This window comes from Prionailurus bengalensis, chromosome C2 (assembly GCF_016509475.1).
Source record: "Prionailurus bengalensis isolate Pbe53 chromosome C2, Fcat_Pben_1.1_paternal_pri, whole genome shotgun sequence".
Taxonomy (NCBI): domain Eukaryota; kingdom Metazoa; phylum Chordata; class Mammalia; order Carnivora; family Felidae; genus Prionailurus; species Prionailurus bengalensis.
The window spans coordinates 150,878,064-150,898,929 of NC_057350.1; the positions used below are offsets into that span (position 1 = coordinate 150,878,064).

At 38.3% G+C, this 20,866-nt stretch overlaps 1 protein-coding gene across 2 annotated transcripts in view; it reads left to right on the forward strand.

The window, feature by feature from the left end:
- ULK4 (unc-51 like kinase 4) overlaps nucleotides 1–20,866 on the forward strand; it is a 592,138-nt gene that overhangs the window by 455,540 nt on the left and 115,732 nt on the right. For both annotated transcript variants that reach the window (XM_043595665.1, XM_043595666.1), the window contains one exon: nucleotides 15,424–15,609. In XM_043595665.1, the coding sequence (XP_043451600.1) occupies nucleotides 15,424–15,609 (186 nt within the window). The remainder of the gene's footprint in view (nucleotides 1–15,423; nucleotides 15,610–20,866) is intronic.

The following is a 20,866-nucleotide window of genomic DNA, read 5'->3' on the forward strand; positions in this document are numbered from 1 at the left end:
GGCGCGAACCCACGAACTGCGAGATCATGACCTGAGCCGAAGTCAGTTGTTTAATCGACCGAGCCACCCAGGCACCCCCGAGTTATGGCTATTTACGCAAGCGATGTTTCCCTACTCTGTAGTTATTGACAAGGAAAATGTGAAGTTTTGTTACAAAAGTCCAGATGGTGCGGGAGCCCCAGAAGACAAGACCCACTTGACCTCCCAATGACTTTAAACTTGTTTTTGGATCTTTTCTTTCTTTTTTTTTTTTTTTTTAACCCTGGCACTCTGGTCTGTGATATATAGACTTACAACTAAATCGATAATGGTAGTGACAGGTTTTCTTCCCTTTAAATTTTCACTTTAAAAGTATAATTTGCCAGGGGTCAATGAGACTAAAGAGTATCCTTACTTCTCAAGGGTAAGGGGGCAATGGCAGGACTGTGTGGGCAATAGTGTTTCCTGGGGCGATGTCATCTGGAATTACCACCATTTATCAGCTTAATGATATTTCCTGCTACCTCTTTAGCTGAATTTGGGCAGGAGTAATATACTAAAATGAAGAAGAACAGGGACTGATGGCCTAGTGTGAAACCTTGTTAAAGATGTCCTAACAATACAGAGGGAGTCTTTTCTCCAGGTGCTTTTATTTTTTATTTATTTTTTTATTTTTTTTTAATTTTTTTTTCCCAACGTTTATTTATTTTTGGGACAGAGAGAGACAGAGCATGAACGGGGGAGGGGCAGAGAGAGAGGGAGACACAGAATCGGAAACAGGCTCCAGGCTCCGAGCCATCAGCCCAGAGCCTGACGCGGGGCTCGAACTCACGGACCGCGAGATCGTGACCTGGCTGAAGTCGGACGCCCAACTGACTGCGCCACCCAGGCGCCCCACTCCAGGTGCTTTTAGACAGCACAAAAATAGAAAACATTGCATTATAAGTGGTTATTGTTTTTTTTAGTTAATTTGTTCTGTGAAAATAAATATTCCCACATATTTTTGACAAAATAGTATGCCAGGCAGTATTTTTAAAATACAATATAAAATGAGAAAAATTTTCAAAGGCATTATATTGTGTAGATTGAATAAAGGGAAGCACAACTGTAATTTTTAATTGTTTTAAAACAGTATTAAGCAGTCAAGTGTAAGTTTACTTTATTTCTGAATTATGTGTGTGTATATATGTATTTGTTACCTCTTCCATAAAGCATCTGGGTTGGCCAAGAAGAATGTTTGCAATAAATTCAGTGTTGACAGATAAAATACAAGATGCCAGATGGACATACACCAAAAAAGATTCATTTTTGGGGTGCCTGGGTGGCTCAGTCGGTTAAATGTCTGACTCTTGATTTCAGCTAAGGTCATGATCTCACAGTTTGTGGGATCTAGCCAACGGCACGGAGCCTGCTTGGGATTCTCTCTCGCCCTCTCCCTCTACCCCTCCCCTGCTCACACACACACACTCTCCCTCTGTCAAATAAATAAATAAACATTTTAAAAAATTCATTGTTCATCTGAAATTCAAACTTAATTGGGTGTGCTCTTTTTTGTTTGTTTTTAAGGCTGGCAATTCTAAATAAAGTGGAAAACATAAATAACAGAGATGAGATAGAGGGAAGTTTCTATACAAGTATGAAGTCTAACATCATTCCTAAAGTTGGCCCATGGTTTTGGCCTCGAGGATCCTGGTTGCCACACAGAAATGGAAATATAACTATTTATGAGATGTACGTTACTCAGAAAGTGGGACCGGTTGCAGGGGGTGGGTGGCGGGGACAGTTCTTTGAGGGGAGGAAACATTTTCTGTTCTTTGGGTCCGAAGAAACCCTTCTAAATGAGTCTCCTTTAAAGGGAGGGACACTTTCTGATGGGGGTAGGAGTGGGGATATCTACCTTTTATTAAACATTTTATGAGCTAGACAGTGTCTTTCAAAGAGAATGTTTTTATTTAGATGAGGTCCATTGTACCTTTCTTTTTTCCTTTTGTAAACTATGTCTTCGCAGTCATACCCAAGGTCGAGAAGGCTTCTCCCAGCTTTGTCTTCGAAGTTTTATAGTTTTAAGTCTTGTATTTAGGTCTATGAACCACTTTTTTTTTTTTTTTTTAAGAATGAGATGAGTTTCAGAGATTGCTGAGGACCTAGTTTTCTTTCATTGAGTGTGGATGCTCCCCAGTGATCCTGGGTCACCTTAGCACTAGAATTGACCTATGTTGTCAACCATTTTGAGTTAATTTTGGTACAAGGTAAAAGCTATGGATTGAAGTTTATGTTTGGCATATTGTTTGACCATATTGCCGTTGTACTTTTCTGAAAAATCAGTTGACTGCATTTGTGCAGGTCTATTTCTGGGTCTCTGACTTTGTGCCAATAGCACTGTTCTATTTAGCTTTATAATAAGTCTTGCAAGCTGGTGATGTTAGTCTTTGAGCTTTCGTTCTTTTTCAAATTTGTTTTGGCCATCCTGTGTCCTTTGCATTTCCATATGAAAGTGAGAATCAGCTTGTGAGTGTCTCCTCCCCCCCCCCAGAAAAACCCCACAAAAAATATCCCCAAACCCCAAAACTATTGAAATTTTGAATGGGATTGCATTGACTGTAGACGAATTTGGAGAGAATGTCCATTTTAACAACGGTGAGTCTTCTGACTCATGAGCAAGGCATATCCTTCCCTTTCTTTTGGTCCTTTTTAATTTCTCTCAGCAATATTTTGTATTTTCCCATATACGAGTCTTTCATCCTTTATCACATTTATCCTTAGGTATTTCCATTTTTTAGGTGTTATTGTAGGTGGCGTTGTTTCATTCTAATTTTTGATTGTTGCTAACATAGAAAAATTTAGTTGATTTGTATGTTGCTCTTGAATCCTGTAACTGTGGTAAACTCATTATTGGGCTCAAGTGGTTTATTTGTAAATTCCATTGGATTTTCTACAGAGAGGATTATGCCTTCTGCCAATCAGGAGTTGTGGTCACTTCACAATCTGGATGCCCCGTTTTTGGGCCTGACTGCTCTGGCCAGCACCTCCCATTCACTGTTGAATGGAAGTGGTGAGAGCAGACATCCTGTCGTTGTCCGATCTCAGGGTGAAGCATGCCTTTTATCAGGTTGAGAAAGTTTCCTTCTATCTTAGTTGGCTGAAGTTTTGTTAGAAATAGATGTTGAATATTGATAAATATTCTTTCCATTGGGATGATCGTATGGCTTTTCTTTTTTACTAATTAATATGATGTCGTGGGTTGACTGTATCCCTCAAAAAAGATAAGATCGAGTTCAAACTCCCAGTACCTCCAAGCATGACCTTCTATGGAAATAAGACCATTGCGCTTGTAATTTTTAAAGATGAGGTCATACTGGCGTAGTTTGGGCTCCCTCATCAAATATGACTGCAGTCTTTATAGTAAGATGGCCACACGGAGCCGGGGGCACGTGGGAGAACACAGTGTGATGTGAGAGGCAGCAAGTGGGCATCTGCCACAAGCCAAGGAACATGTGGGGCCACCAGAAGCTGGTGGAGCCAAGAGAGGGTTCCTCCCGGAGGCTTCTGGGGAACATGGCCCTGCCAACACATTGATTTTAGACTTCTAGCCTCTGGAACTGTGAGAGAATAAATCTTTGTTGTTTTAATCACCCACTTGGTAGTCCTTTATGATGACGGCCCTAGGAAATTAATCCCGATGATATATTACTTGATCGATTGTTTGGAACATTAAACTGACCCTGCATTCCTAGGATACACCCTATTTAGTCAGGGTGCATTATCTTTATTGTTATTCCCTTAATATTTTGTGCAGTTTGACTTGCTATGGTTTTGTTCAGAATTTGTGCATCTGTGTTCATGAGGAAATTGTTTTGTATTTTACTTTTTACACTTTTTTTCTTTATTTTTGATTATAGTTGACATACAATATAAGTTTCAGGTGTACAACGTTGTGATTCAACAACTAGAAACATGAAATAGGACAATAACAGTGGTTAACATCTGTCACCCTACAAAGTACAGTGTTATCAACTGTATTCTGTATGCTGTGTTTTTCAGCCCTGTGACTTAGTTATTTTATAACTGGAAGTTTGTACCTCTTAATCGCCTCAACCTATTTCACCCATCCCCTTACCATCTCTCCCCTCTGACAACTACCAGTTCTCCGTTTTTAGGAGTCTGTTTCTTTTTTGTTGTTTTGTTGTTGTTTGTTATTTTGTTTTTGAAATCATGATATTTGTCTTTCTCAGTATGACTCATTTCACATAGCATAATACCCTCTAGATCCATCCATGTTTTCTTCAATGGCAAGATTTTAATCCACTTTTATGACTGAGTAATGTACCATCGTGTATCTGTCCCGCATCTTCTTTCTCCATTTATCCATTGATGGACACCCAGGTTGCTAAACTATCTTGGCTATCGTAAATAATACTGCAATAAATATAGGGGCGCACATATCTTTTAAAATTAGTGTTTTTATTTTTGGTAAATACCAAAACAGTGATATTCCTGGATTGTATGGTATTTTTATTTTTAATTTTTTGAGGAATCTCAATAATGTTTTCCATAGTGGCTGCGCTGATTTATATTCCCACCACCCACAAGGGTTCCCTTTTCTCCACATTCTCACCAAAACTTATTTCTTATCTTTGTAATACTGGCCATTCTGACGGGTGTGAGGTGTTATCTCATTGTGGTATTGATTTGTATTTTCCTGATGATTAGTGATGCTGAGCATCTTTTCATGTGTCTGTTGGCCATGTATGGATTTTCTTTGGAAAAAAAATCTATTCAGGTCCTCTGCCCATGTTTTAATTGAATTGTTTGTGTTTTTACTGTTGAGTTTTAGGAGTTCTTCATATGGGGCACCTGGGTGGCTCAGTCGGTTGGGCGTCCGACTTCGGCTCAGGTCATGATCTTACCGTCCGTGAGTTCGAGCCCCGCATTGAGCTCTGTGCTGACAGCTCAGAGCCTGGAGCCTGTTTCAGATTCTGTGTCTCCCTCTCTCTCTGACCCTCCACTGTTCATGCTCTGTCTCTGTCTCAAAAATAAACATTAAAAAAATTTACAAGTTCTTCATATATTTTAGTTATTAATCCTTTGTCAAATATATCATTTGCATATAGCTTCCCCTGTTCGGTAACTTGCCTTTTTGTTGATGGTTTCTGTTACTGTGCAGAAGTTTTTAGTTTAATGTAGTCCTAATACTTTGTTGTTGTTTCCCTTGCCTGGAAGAGACACATTCAGAAAATACTGCTAAAGCCAATGTCTAAGAGTTTTCTTTTAGTTAAGAGTTTTAGGCTTTCAGGTCTCACATTTAGGTCGTCCATCCATTTTTAAAAAATTATATTTATCTTTGAGAGAGAGACAGAGTGTGCGCGGGCGAGGGGGAGAGAGAGAGGGAGACACAGAATCCAGAGTTGGCTCCAGGCTCTGAGCCGTCAGCACAGAGCCTGATGTGGGGCTCGAACCCACAAACCATGAGATCATGACCTGAGCCAAAGTTGAACGCTTAACTGACTGAACCATTTTAAGTTCATTTTTGTGCATGGTATAAAAGAATAGTCCATGTTCATTTTTTTGTACGTAGCTGTCCAGTTTCCCCACACCATTTATTAGACTCTTTTTTCCCATTGTATACTTCTGCCCCCTCTGTTTTGGATTAATTGACCGTATAAGCATGGGTTTATTTCTGGGCCCTCTGTCCTGTTCCTTTCATCTATGTGTCTGTTTTCGGACGGGTACCACACTGTTTTGATTACTATCGTTACGACATCAGGGAGCAGGATGCCCCTGGCTTTGTTCTTCTTTCTCAATATTCCTTTGGCTCTTCGGGGTCTTTATAATTCCACACAAATTTTAGAGTCAGTCCAGTTCTGTGGAAAATACTGTCGGTATTTTGGTAGGGACTGCATTGAATGTGTAGATTGTTTTGTGTAGTGTGGAGCTTTCAACAATAATTCTTGTACCATTTTTTTTCCCACCAGCAATGTGTGAGAGTTCCCGTTTCCCCACGTCCACACCAACACTTGTTATTATCTGTGTTTTTAATTATAGCCGTCCTAGTGTGTGTGAAGTGGTATCTCATGGTGGTTTTGATGTGTATTTCCCTGATGACTAGTGGTGTTGAGCATCTTTTCCCGTGCTTATTGATGATCTCTATACCTTTATGAAGGAATGTCTATTTTCTTTACCCCTTTAAAAAGATTTTTGTCTTTCTCTGATTGAACTGTCAGAGTCTTTGTATATTTTGTATATACAAGTCCCTTGTCAGATCGTTAGATTTGGGGGGGCACTTTTCACTTTCTTGATGGTATTATTTGCAGCACAGCATTTTTTAATTTTGGTGAAATCCAATTTATGTCTTGCTTTTGTTGCCTGTGCTTTTGGTGTCAGACCTAGGAAGCATTGCCTACCCCAGGGTCACAGAGATTTACTCTTATATTTTCTCCTAAAAGTTGTATATGTTTAGATATTTGATCCACTCTGAGATAGTTTTCATATACGGTGTGAGGTAGGGGTCCAACTTCATTCCTTGCATGTGGATATTTAGTTTTCTTAGCATCTGTTGATAAGACTTTTTTCTCCATTGAATTATCTCAGCTCTCTGGCAGAAAACCAATTTACCGTAAACATAAAGGTTTACTTCTGGGCTGTCAAAGCTTTTCCTTTAATCTCTATGTATATTCTTATGCCACTTCCACATTAGACGAATTATTACAGCTTTTTAGCAAAATTTGAAACTGAGTAATGTGAACCCTCAGAATTTGTTCTTTTTAAAGATTTTTTTTTTGGCCATTCATGGTCCCTTGCATTTCTGTATGAATTGTAGGATTGGTTTATCAATTTCTGGCAAAAGAAAAAAAAAAAGCCAGCTGCAGCTTTGCTTTCAATCTGTAGATCAATTAGGGACATATTACTTCTGAGCAATATTGACTCCTCTGACCCTACAACATGGAATGTCTTTGTATTTATGCAGACTTTCCTTAACTTTTTTCAACAATGTTTCATAGTTTTTGGTGTACAAATCATGTACTTCTTTTAACTTTAGTTCCAAAAAAACTCTGTTCTTTTTGATGCTCTCATAAATGGAATTGTTTTCTTAATTGCCTTTTCAGATTCTACACACTAGCAGTGTGGATACAATGGATTTTTGGTTATTGATTTTATATTCTACAGCCTTACTGAATTTGTTTATTCCAATAGTTCTTTGCTGAACTCCTCAGGATTTTCTGTGTATCGTGTCATCTGCAAATAGAGTTTTACCTTCTAAATGATTTTTATTTCTTTTCCCTGCCCAATTCCCCTAGCTAGAACTTCCAATATAATGGTGAATAGAAATGGCGAGAACAGACATCTCTGTCTTGTTCATGATCTTAGAGTGAAGGAATTCCCTTTGTACTTAAGTATGGTGTTAGCTGTAGATTTTTCCTAGATATCCTATGTCATTTTAAGAAAGTTCCCTTTTATTCCTAATCTGTTGAGCGTTTTTATTATTAAATAGGGTTTGATTTTGTCAGATGTCTATTCTGTGATTGTTGAGAGGGTCGTGTAATTTTTGTCTTTTAACCTATTAGTGTTGCACATAACATTGACTTTCAAATGTTAAACTAGCCTTGCATTCCTAGGATAAATTCTGCTAGGTCATGGTGTTTAATCCTTTTACTTTTTCTTATGTCTTTTTTTTTTTCAGTTTTATTGAGATAAAATTGACATACCCAAATTGTTTTTTGTTTTTTGTTTTTTGTTTTTTAATTAAGCCCTCTACCCAATCTGGGGTATGAACTCATGACTCCAAGAGCAGGAGTCACATGTTCTACCAACTGAGGTGGCCAGGCATCCCTGTAATCCTTTTAATACATTGCTGGATACAGTCTGCTAACATTTTGTGGAAGCTTTTTTCACCTCTATTCATGGGTTGTAGTTTGCTTTCTAGGAGAAGTATCTCTGTCTGGTTTTGGAATCCAGATAATACCAGCCACATAGAAGGAGTACGGAGGTGTCACTTTTTCCTTAGCGTTCTGGAAGTGTTGGTGTAGAACTGGTATTACTTCTTTCTTGAATGTTTGGTAGGTTGACCAGTAAAGCCATTTGGGCCCGGAGTTTTCTTTGTCAGAAGGTCCTTAACCATAAATTCATTTCATCTAATGGACAAATTGCTATCAAGATTATTTTGTCCTATGAGCTCTAGTTGCTTTGGATTTGTGTGATTTTTATTTATAATGTCCCCTCAACTTAAGGAATCTACTGGTATCCACTTCAGTTGCCCTCCCTGTGCTTAGGCCTGGAAACCTCTCAGGTCTCTAACCTGTGACAAGAGTGGAGCTCCCCTCACTTGTTTTCCATCCTTTGGGCATCACTTTCCTGCTTTGTCTGATGTCTTGTGTCTTAAAAACCATTGTTTCATGTATCTGTCTTCTAGTTTGTTATTGTAGGCAGTCGGGTATATCCTTTCCCTGTTATTCTAGGAAAGATGAGAGGATTTGTATACCTTCAATCTTTGTGTGTGTGGGGGCACCGAAAATACCCCACAAACATTATGAGATTTACAATTATCCAAGAAAGAAGCCATCTCGAAAATGTTGCTTATAAACAGTCTCCAGTTACTTGAACAATGAAGCAAAATTAGCTGGAAAATGAAGAAACGTTAAAGTGGATCGAAATAGAAGTCTGAACACCTGTGCCTATCTCACCAACTATGCACAATCTATAAAAAGAGAGAAAAGATTAAATATATCTTAAAATTTGGGGAGAAAAGAAAGAGATGCTGTTGATGGAAAAGAAATCTTGTGCAATTACTAGATGATAGAAAGCAGATGGGAATGAATTGAAATAGTTAAGAAACCTATTACCCACAACATACATAGGAGAAAACTAACCAGAAGGTAGGAACAGATGCAGAAGATCTATAAACTCAGAGTGAGGTGAAAAACTGATAGAGGCCCTAAGGCATTTCCCAGGCTAATTGAAGATTAACATTTAGAACAGGAAGACCAATCAGTCTCCCCACCTCATCCATTTTGCTCTGCTTTATTCCAGCATAATAAGTCAAGAACTGCAGTATAAAGAGGATGAACTGTCTATCTGAGGTGATTTCTACTATGGGGTTAGGGCCTAGGAAGAAGCATTGTAGAATTTGAGGAAACCATAGAACACAGACAGGGGAAGCCAGTTGAAGAAACAGATTACACAAATGCAGAGGAAATCCATACCATCTGCCTATAATAATCTGCCCGATCTTTCATTCATAAAATAGAAAACCAAAGACTGCTAGACATTTGGGGAAGCGTAACAGCAAGGAGCAGAAAAAACAAGGTGAATAAACAGCACAGAAGGAACAAAGTTGATAGGAAGTGTTATGATGAATTGTGTCCCCCACAAAAATAATATGAAGTCCCAATTCTTGGTACCTGAGAATTTGCCTTATTTGGAAATAGTGTTGTTCCAGATATAATTAGCTAAGATAAGGTCATTCTCAAGTGGACTGGGCCCCTAATCCAATATGGCTGGTGTCCTTTTAAGAAGACAACTATGTGAAGACAGACATGCTGGGAGAATGTCCCATGATGACAAAGGCAGAGATTGGAATTATGTAGCTACAAGTGAAGGAATACCAATAATCGCCAGAAGGTATGAAGAAGCAAGGGCACATTCTGCTAGAGGTTTCAGAGTGAGCATGGCCCTGACCTTTGCTTTCAGACCTCTAGCTTCCAGAACTGTGAGACAACAAATTTCCATTGTTTATGCCACCTGTTTGTGGTACTTTGTTATGGTCCCTTAGGAAACTACTACTGGGAATTGAAGTTCTCTTTTACTCCCATAAAATGAATGTTAAAGTAACCCACAAAAAGGTTTTTAAAAAGAAGCAAATCAAGAATAACAAGATATAAGAAATATACAGAAGACAAATAATAAAATCACATATTACACTTAAACCCTAATATCTTAATATTTACCTTAAATATAAATGGTCTAAGTGCACCAATTAAAAGACAAAGAGAGCTAGAATGCATAACAAAACATAATCCGACAATATGTTGCCTATAAAAAACTCACTTTAAATATAATATAGGCAGGTTAAAAGTAAAAGTTTGAGAAGTATGTACCATGCAAATATTAATTTAAAAAAAGCAGGACTGGCTGTCTTAATATCAGGTAAAGTAGACTTCTGAGTAAGAAAAATTACTAGAAGGACGCCTGGGTGGCTCAATTGGTTAAGCATCTGACATGATTTTGGTCCAGGCCGTGATCTCATGGCTGTGGGATCAAGCCCCGCATCAGACTCCATGCCGAAGTGGAGCCTGCTTGGAATTCTCTCTCTTCCCTTCTCTCTCTCTACCTCTCCCCCATTTGAGCTCGCTCTCTCTTTCAAAATAAACAAGCAAACAGACAAACATTTTAAAAAAGAAAAATTACTAGAGACAGGGATATTGCATAATGATAAAACGGGCAATCCCACTGAGGTGACAACCATTTTAAATGTGTATAAAATAGGACCTCAAAATACATGAAGCAGAAAAATAATAGAGCTTAAGATAATAAAAGAATACATAGACTCAAGACTGTCGTGGATTTCAAAACCCCAGTCTCCAGCAATTAATGGAGGAACTAGACAGGAAATCATCAAGAATACAGAAAAATGGAATAACACAATCAACCAACAGGATATGATTGGCACATATAGAACACCCTACCCAACAACAGCAGAATACATCATTTTAACAAGTACCCATGGAACACTCACAGACCCTGGGCCATAAAATAAACCTAAACAAATGTAAAATAAATTAAGCTAATACAGAATGGGTTCTCTGACCACAGTGTAATCAAACTAGAAGTCCATAATTAAAAGACCATAGGAAAATTTCCAACACTTGAAAAGAAAATACACTTTAAATAATTCATGGGTCTAAAAGGAGGTTGCAAGGGAAATTTTTTAAATGCATAGAACTGAGTGAAAAAGAAAAGCTTTCAAAATATGTAGGATGCAGCTAAAGCCCCACTGAGAGGAAAATTTATAGTAACAAAAGCCTACATCAGAAAAGGAGAAAGATCTTAAGTCAACAATCTGAGTTTCTACCTCCAGAAACTAGGAAAAGAACAGCATAATGAACCGAAAGCAAGCAAAAAGGAAAAAATAATAAGGATTAAACCAGAAAGTAGTGAAGTTAAAAACAGGAAAACAATACCAAAAAAAATCAATGAAACAAAAACCTGACACTTAAAAAAAAATCAACAAAATTGAAAAATCTTTAGCAAACTGACAAAAATTAAAAAAAGACAAAATTACCTATATGAGGAATGAAACAGGAAATGTTAGTATAGATCCGCAGCCATTAAAAGGATAATAGCAGAATATTCTGAATAATTTTATGCTCATAAATTCAATAACTAGAAGAAATGGACAGATTCTCTAAAATGTACTGAAGCTAAACTAAGATAAACACCTTAATAGTCCTATAATCACTAAAGAAATTGAATTTGTAATTTAAAACTTCGTAAAAAGCAATCTCCTGGCCTAGATGATTTCACTGGAGAATTCTATCAAACATTTAAAGAATTTTTAATCCCAATTTTAAGAGGAGTTTTATGAAGATTATATTACCTTGACACTAAACTAAAAAAAAACAAAACAAAACTACAAAAACAAAATGAAACCATAAAAACAAAAAATAACCCAAACTTATAATATCTCTTTTAATCTTAGGTATAACCGTTTTCAACAAAATATTAGCAAACTGGATGTACCAATTTATAAAAAGAATTAATACTGTGACCAAGCAAGATTTATTACATTTACAAAGGTTATTCCATGTTCAGAAATCAGTGTATTCTACCATATATAAACAAGCTAAAGAAGAAATAACACATGATTATATCAATTATTACCAAAAAAAGGTATTTGGCAAAATCTAGTACCCATGATCAAAGTTCTCATCAAACTAGAATTAGAGGGGGAACTTCCTCAACCTGCAGCTATCATCATACTTAATGGTGAAAGATGGAATCCTTTTTCCCTACAATTGATAACAAAGCAAGGGTGTCAGTCTGCTCCCCCCATTTTTATTCGCCATAGTGCTGGAAATTCTAGCCAGTGCACTAAGACAAGAAAAATAAATAAATAAAAGCATACTGTTGGGAAGGGAAGAGCTAAAACTATCCTATTTGCACGTCACACAATGTAGAAAATTCAAAGGGATCTATAAAAACACTCTTAGAATTAATAAGTGAGTTCAGCAAGGTTGTAGAATCCAAGATCAACAAACAAAATTCAGTTGTATTTCTATACTGGCAATGAACATGTGGAAACCTTAAAATCACTATTTATAGTTTGCAAAAAAAAATTAAATGCTGACATATAAATATGACAAAACGTGTATCCTCAACATTACAAAATTGTTGTGAAAGAAATCAAAGAAGACATGCATAAATGGGGAGATACCACATATACCTGCATTGGAAGACTCAACAGACTAAAAATGCCAATTCTCCCTCATTTTTTGGAGCATTTTAAGGCAATTCCTGTTAAAATTGCAATGAAGTTTTTAATAAATAGACAAGCCTATTCTAAAATTTATATGGAAAAACATGGGGTGCCTGGGTGTCCATTCATCCAGGTTGAGTGTCCAACTCTTGGTTTTGTCTCAGGTCATGATCTCATGGTTCATCAGTTCAAGCCCCACATCGGGCTCCACACTGACAGTGGGGAGGCTGCTCAGGGTTCTCTCTCTCTCTCTCTCTCTCTCAAAATTAAAAAAATAAGTAAAATGTATATAGAAAGACAATAGGCCGTAGGATAGCAAAAATAATTTGAAAAAAAAATTGGAGTTAGAGAAAACACTCTACCTGGTGTTGATGTATTATTTAGCTACAGTAACAAGACAGTGTGTTATTGGGGGAGAGATAGACACCTAGATCAATGGAACAGAATAAAGAACTCAGAGATTAGCTCACACAAATATGCCCAGCTGACTTTTAACAAAAGATGTGAAAACAATTCAATGGAGGAACAAATCTTTAGGAACAATGCTGGAGCAGTTGTACAGTTGGTGGCAACAATGAATGCATGCATGCATGCATGAATGAATGAATGAATGGAAGAACCTCTACCTAAACCTCATAGCTTATACAAAAAATTAATTTAAATGTAGATTTCAAAACTTTCAGGAGAAAATCTTCAGTACTGAGGGCTAGGCAAAGAGTTTTTCAAGTAATTGACACCAAAAGCACAATCCCAATGAAATAAAACCACAAGTTGCAGGAATCAAAATTAAAATTTTCTTTCTGCAAATGAGTGAAGTGCATGAAAAGACAAGCTACAAACTGGGAAATTGGTGTAAATATGTATGAAATCTCTCTGTATTTTTTCTTACAGCTGCATATGAACCTACAAATATCTCAAAATAAAGGATTAATTCCCATGCAAAAGAATGAAGTTGAACCCCCGATAACACCATACACAAAATTCACTCAAAATGGATCAAAGACCTAAATGTAAAAGTTAAAACTATAATATTCTTACAAGAAAAAATAAATGTAAGAGCTACAACTATAAAAATTCTTAGATGCATTTCTCAGGACATTGGAATAAGTAATGGTTTCTTAGGTATGATACCAAAATCACAAAGAATAAAAAAATAGATGAATTTGGATTCATCAAAATTAAAAAAAAATATTTTGTGCTCTAAAGGATACTATCAAGAAGATGAAAAGACAACCCACAGAATAGGAAAAACATTGTTTAATCTAAAGGAGTTGTATTTAAAATATATATACTTAGTCTCTATCATAAAATGGGAGATCCCATGTCAAAGATGGGAAAAGGATCTGAACAGATATTTCTCCAGAGAAGATGTACAAATGGCCAATAAGCACATGAAAAGATGCTCCACATCATTAGTCATTAAGGAAGTACAAGTGAAAACCGCAGTGGGTTACCACTCTACACCTACTGGGAAGGCTGGTATTAAAAATACAGATAATAGCAAGTTTTGGTGAGGACGTAGAGAAACTGGAGCCCTCCTGCATTTCTGGTGCTCATGGCAGCTTCAGAAAACAGTCTGGAAGTTCCCCGAAAGGTTTAAACATGGAGTTCTCCTATGACCCCGCAGTCACTTCTAGGTATTCACCCAAGAGAAATGAAAACCCTGTGTCTGCGTAAAAACTTACACCCAAATGTTCACAACAGTATTCTTCATAACAGCCAGAAAGTGAAAACAACTCAAATGTCCATCAACTGATGAATGGATAAACAAAATGGGGTACATCCACGCAACAGGATATTTTTATAAATAAAAAGAAATGCAATTCTGATACATGCTGCAGCAGGGATGAATCTTGAAAACATTACGGTAGGTAAGAGAAGCCAGTCGCAAAGGATCGCATTCTGTGCGATTTCATGTATCTGAAATGTTCAGAGGAGATAAATCCGGAGAGACAGAAAGCGGATTAGCCCTGGGCAGGGGCACTGGGCAGTGGGGAGGAGGAGAGGAGGGCGGGGTGACTGCCACATGGTCTGGGGTTTATTTTGGGGGTAATGGAAAAATTCTAAAGTTGACTATGGTGATGGTTGCACAATATACTAAAAATCCCTGAATTGTGCATGTTAAATGAACTACACGGCCCAGGAATTATATCTCAAGCTCTTACAAATAAAATAAAACTTTAAAAATGAAAAGGTTATACTTCTTTGGAGTATGATTGTTATTTCATATTATACCTTTCTTTTTTTTTTTAATTTTTTTTTTTTAATGTTTATTTGTTTGTGAGACAGAGAGAGACAGAACATGAAGGGGGGAGGGTCAGAGAGAGGGAGACACAGAATCCGAAACAGGCTCCGGGCTCTGAGCTATGAGCACAGAGCCCAACATGGGGCTCGAACTCACAGACCGTGAGATCATGACCTGAGCCGAAGTCGGACGCTTAACCGACTGAGCCACCCAGGCGCCCCACATATTATGCCTTTCAATGCATAACAGAAACCGTGCTTTCTGTCCCACCTGTTCAGTCAATAATTCAGACACGGACAAATTCAGAATGTTCCTAAATATCTTCTAGGAAGTAGATTTTTCCTAAACAAGTTGGTAACAAACAAGAATGTGTGGGCAGTGCTTCTGAAAACCCAAGCTGTCTCCATTTCCGCAGACACACAACGCTGTATGTATATATTCACATATTAGGAATGCATTTAAATTTTTGTTGGTCCTCAGCTTGTTACTGGCGGTCTTTATTACGGTTTAAAGAGAGGACCGTGAGACTTTCTTCTGATTTGGTGCTATTAGCCTTGAGTTACTGTATGCATTTTGAAAAAGATACTAAAAAAAACAACAACATTCAATTAGTCAATCTGTACGCTCACTCAGACTGATGTTCTCCCAATGAAGCCAAATTTTCCTGTGTTTCTTGAGGAATACCAACTGACTTTGATTAACTGACAGAGTCCTGTTGGTTAATTTGCAGCTTCCAAGCGAGGATCCTGAAATTTTTGAAGTTTCATCCAAGTGTCTGTCTATGCTGGTCCAGCTGTATGGAGGGGAAAACCCAGACAGCCTGTGTCCTGAAAATGCAGAGAACTTTGCTGATGTACTGACGTCTAAGGAGGACCCAAAAGAGCGGAAGCTTCTGTTGAAGATTCTCCGAAGAATGGTGAGTCCACACAGAAACTGGGGCCGGGGTTGATGGCTGCAGTGGCATCTGATGGAAGACAGTGGTCATTTTCCTGGACCTGATGCCAGTAAAAGAATTCCCACTTACCTTTCTCTGCGGTCACCTCTTGTCAACGTTGATCACGTTCTGCCTGTCTATCTTGCATACATGTATATATTGTTTTCTGAACTATTGATAAGAATGAGTTAGAGACGTTGTGCCTTCTCCCCCCGTTAAGGCATTAAATACACATTTTCTAACAAAATGAATGTTCTTTTAACCACGGTACTCAAAATCAAGAAATTTAACATTGATACAGTTCTTTTACTGTTGTACTGTCCGTATTCCAATTCTTGTCAGTTGCCCCAATAATGCCTTTTATATAGCTTTTTTTTTTTCCTGACATACGATCCAGTCCAAAATCACATATGTCGGTAGACATTTGTCTCTAATCTGGAATAGACCTGCAGCCTTTATGTTCCATGACATTTTTTTAAGTTTATTTTTTTTATTTTGAGAGAGAGAGAGAGAAAGCGCAAGATGGGGAGAGGCAGAGATAAAGGGAGAGAGAGAGAATCCAAAGCAGGCTCTGCACTGTCAGCGTGGAGCCCGATTGTGGGACTTGAACCCATGAACCATGAGATCATGACCTGAGCCAAAATCACAAGCTGGATGCTTAACCAACGGAGCCACCCGGGGGCCCCTGTGTGACATTTTTGAAGAGTATAGGCTGGGTATTTTGTAGACTCTTATCCAGTTTGGGTCTGTGTGATGTTTTCTGATGATTAGATTCAGGAAAACCCCAGAAGGGTTATCATGCCTTTCTCATTTCCCTCCATCTCAAGGCTCACGATCTCTATTTGCCCCTTCACTGGTGATGCTGATTTTGGTCACTGGGTTTAGTCAGTGGTAGCCATTATTTTTAATGTAAAGGTTTAAGATGGGGATTTTCTAACATCCAGCATTTCTAACTCCTGGTATTCTACCTTAAGGAAAAATTTCCCTTTTGCCCCATTTGTTTTGTTTTCTATTTTACAAATGTATATAGCTGATGTTTGTTTGAAAATACTTTTGACGACTGACTCCTTTTCTTTTTACGGTAAATATTCTGCTGGTTGGGAAAGCCATTATATATAGTAGCTATTGTTGAAATTAAGGATGGAGTGGAGGCTTCTTCATCTGTGTCATGTTCTGGCTTGTCAATCTGTGTTCACCTCTAGACCCACTTATCTTGAGGGGTCCATTGGGAGCGAAGTCTGTGGATGCTACAGAGACTTAGTTCAAGACAACTTCTGTGCCAATTCGATAGCTAGCTGTAGTGAATGACCCAGCCGAATCTGCAGGGCAGGTTATGGGTGACAGATTAGAAGGGAGATAGACATTTACCCTAAGATTATTTCTTTACTGTTTCTGACACGGCCAGTTAGATTCCGTCTGTGGAAGAAAAGTGGAATCTGAGTGACTTTGACCGTGTATGTGAAAACAGAAGTCATTTCTGGTGCTGTTCTTGCCTTTTCTTTTTTAATTGTGGTAAATATATGTAATACATATGTATCTATAAAACATAAAATTCACCATCTCAACCAGTTCGGTTGCACCGTTCGTTCAGTGGTGTAATGTGCATCCCAGTTTCTGTCTCTGTCTATTCCAGGTCCCTTATATGATACGAGCAAAATCCTACAGTGTTTGCCCCTTGATGTCTGGCTCATTTCACTTCGTGTGTAATGTCCTCAGGGTTCGTCCATGTTGTAGCCTGCGTCAGAATTTCCTTCCTTTTTAAAGCTGAGTAATATTCTGTTTTGTATATAGACCCCATTTTGTTTATCTTTTCATCTGTTGATGGACATGTGGGTTGTTTCCACCTTTTCTGCCCCATTTATTTCTTGCCTTTTTCTATTATCAAGATAGACTCATGGATTTTTCTTTCATTCAGTTTGTTGTAATCTGCTTCCTATGATCTGGCCAGTGGGAACCTCTTCTGGATGTCTGCTGTGCCTTTCGACAAACCCCCATCATTTTTTTTGAGCACTTTCATTTTTTTTTTTTTTGTAGTAACGTATGTATTCTTTTTTTTTTTTTTTAATTGAAGCGTCGATGGACAATGTTATTACTTTCAGGCGTGCAGCACAGTGAGTGACTCAACAATTCTCCGCATCACACATGGTTCACCAGGATAAGTGTAGTTATCTGTCACCATACAAAGTTATTATAGTATTATTGGCTATATTCCCTGTGCTGTACTTTTCATTTCTGTGACGTATTTATTTTATTTATTTATATATTTATTTATTTATTTATTTGATTTTTTTATTCTTATTTTTATTTTTTTGCAACGTATCCACTTCATTTCTGGTGCAGAGAAAGATAGACGTATTTATTTTATAAATGGAAGTTGGTACGTCTTGATTATCTTTACCTATCGCGCCCATCCACCATCCCCTTCCCTCAGGCAACCACCGGGTTGTTCCCTGTGTTGATGAGTCTGTTTCTGTTTTTGTTTGTTTTGTGTCATAGATTCCACATATAAGTAAAATCATGTGGTATTCTTCTTTCTCTATCTGACTTACTTTGCTTAACATAATACTCTCTAGGTCCATCCATGCTGTTGTAAATGGCAAGATTTCATTCTTTTTTAGGGTGGAATAATATTCCATTATGTGTATATATTATATATATTTCATTGTAGATATATGTAGTGTATATACATGTATATGCACACACAAAGACACATGCACAGGCATACACACATACACACACACACACATTTCTTCTTTATCTATTCATCTATCAATGGATACTTAGGTTGCTTCCATATCTTGCCTATTATAAATAATGCTGCAATAAACATAGGGGTGCATGTATCTTTTTCAATTAGTGTTTTCATTTTCTTTGGTTAAATACCCAGCAGTGGAATTACCTGGAATTACCTTCCCCAGGAATTACCAGACCTCTACACTGTTTTCCATAGTGGCTGCACCAATTTACATCCACACCAGTAGAGCACAAGCGTTTCCTTTTCTCTTCATCCTCACCAAAACTTGTTATTTTCTTTTTGATTCTAGCCATTGTGACAGATGTGAGATGATCTTTCATGGTGATTTGACTTGCATTTTCCTGCCGATTAGTGATGTAGAGCATCTTTTCGTATGTCTATTGGCCATCTGTATGCCTTCCTTGGGAAAATGTCCGTTCAGGTCCTTTGCCCATTTTTTAATCAAATTGTTTGAGTTGTATGAGGTCTTTATGTATTTTGGTTATTAACCTCTTATGGAATGTATCATTTCCAAATATCTTCTGTCTTTTGGTAGATTCCCTTTATGTTTTTTGTTGATTGTTTCCTTTGCTGTGCAGAAGCTTTCTAGTTTGATGTAGTCCTAATAGTTTATTTTTGCTTTTGTTTCCCTTGCCTGAGGAGACATATCTAGAAAAAGATTTCCATGGCTGATGTCAGAGACGTTATTACCTGTGCTCTCTTCTAAGATTTTAATGGTTTCGGGTCTCACAGTAGGTCTATGATCCATTTTGAGTTTATTTTTGTGTATAAAGATACCATTGTATCTTCATCGTGTTATATAGTGTCTGACCCGTAAAGGATTCTCAGCAGATGTTTATAGTTCTGTACTCGTCCCTGTGTTAAGAACTTTTGGTACGTTGTCTCATTTAACAGAAGCCCTAGAAACCAGCCCCAGGGATCACTCCCGTTTTACAGGTTAAAAACTAAGACTCAGAGAACTTGAGTAATAATGTCCCCATGGCCACCAACTAGGAGATGGCCGAGCTCCCATCAGCCCCAGTTGGATTGCTCCTCGCCCGTGCCCTTTCCAAGCCTCCCTGCCGGTGCTCTGCCCAGTACTGACATGGACTCTGTGGGCGTTCATCAAGCTGACTTTGACCAAATTTTGATCTACAAAGCACCTGAGAGATTTATGCTTTCATTCATAGAACAATAAGTAATAAAATTCTTCCTACGTGCAAGCAGGGCACCGAGGATACTAAGATAGTAAAACATTTTCCTGCTCCCTATTCTCAAGGGTCTCTAACTAGAGAGACAGAAAAACACCCAGCTTCATTGCAATGCAGTCAGCACTGCAGTGGAGAGGGCAGCAAAGTTCCACAGGGACCATCCCTTTAGGGATGAAGTTGGCAAGGACATGATGTTCGAGCTGAATGTAGAGGAAAGAAAGAAGCACATCCTGAGCACAGAATCTGAAATTTATGAAGTTAGAATGGGAGACATAAGAAAAGGGCCAGGAAAGACCAGACAGTTCCAGGAGCAATTTTAGTAGAATTTGGAGTTTGGACACTATTTTTTGGAAGTAGGAAATTCTGGCCTCTGAAACAAAAGGGCACTGGCAGCATCTAATTGAATTACAGTGATCTGAACTGGGAAATAAAGCTTTATCATAGTAGCTGGCATATAATAGATATTTAATAAGTAAGTATCCACTGAGCCGAGTAAGAAATGTCTATAAAATCTCTGCTTTTGTTATTGGCAGATTTTAGCTTTTGCTGTTCAGTGTGTATTGTGAGCTCATTATAGTGCTTTATAGGTGCGTGGGTCAGACTGAGAGGGACCTCAGAAGGCATTTAGTTAGCCCAAAGTCTGATGTTCCAGTCTCCTCCATGGTATCCCTGCCAAGTTTCTGAGGAGTGGATGAGGTTGTATAGACGGATGCGTAGAGGACAGGAACTCAAAAGACAGAGGATTGTAAGCAAAGATTCCTTGTGGCTTTATGGAGGCCAGTGTCTCAGGCTCACCTCAGCTCACAGTACTGAAGGAACCAGATTTGACAGAGAAGCAGGGATCATTCTAGGCTTACTACCTGGTGTCAGTATTTGGATTAAGGAGGCCTGACTGGTGTAGCCTCCTGACTGTAAGAAGTTAAGAGGGAAAAGAAGCTCCCGAGGACCTTCCTCCAAGGATATTCACTAAGGCACACTCCCTCTAGGGACACTTCCCTGTGCCGTGGGGCTACCACGGCATGACAGAGGAGTACCCTCTCTTCCCTGAAGCCAGGTGAGCTTGCCGGTTTCATCCGGAGAGGGTGGCCTCCAAAATACATGTGGCCGCATAGTTCACAAGACCAGGGAAGGAGCATGTCTGCGACCAGTAAACCACCGTCCTCAGAGAGCTGTCCTGGGGAATAATGTGCCACTTTCTTCCCCATGAGTCACACAAAAGGCCTGAATTCTTGTAATATCTGTGTATGGTCCCAAGCCTGTGACAATTACTTCCTAAAACCACAATTTTCAGTAA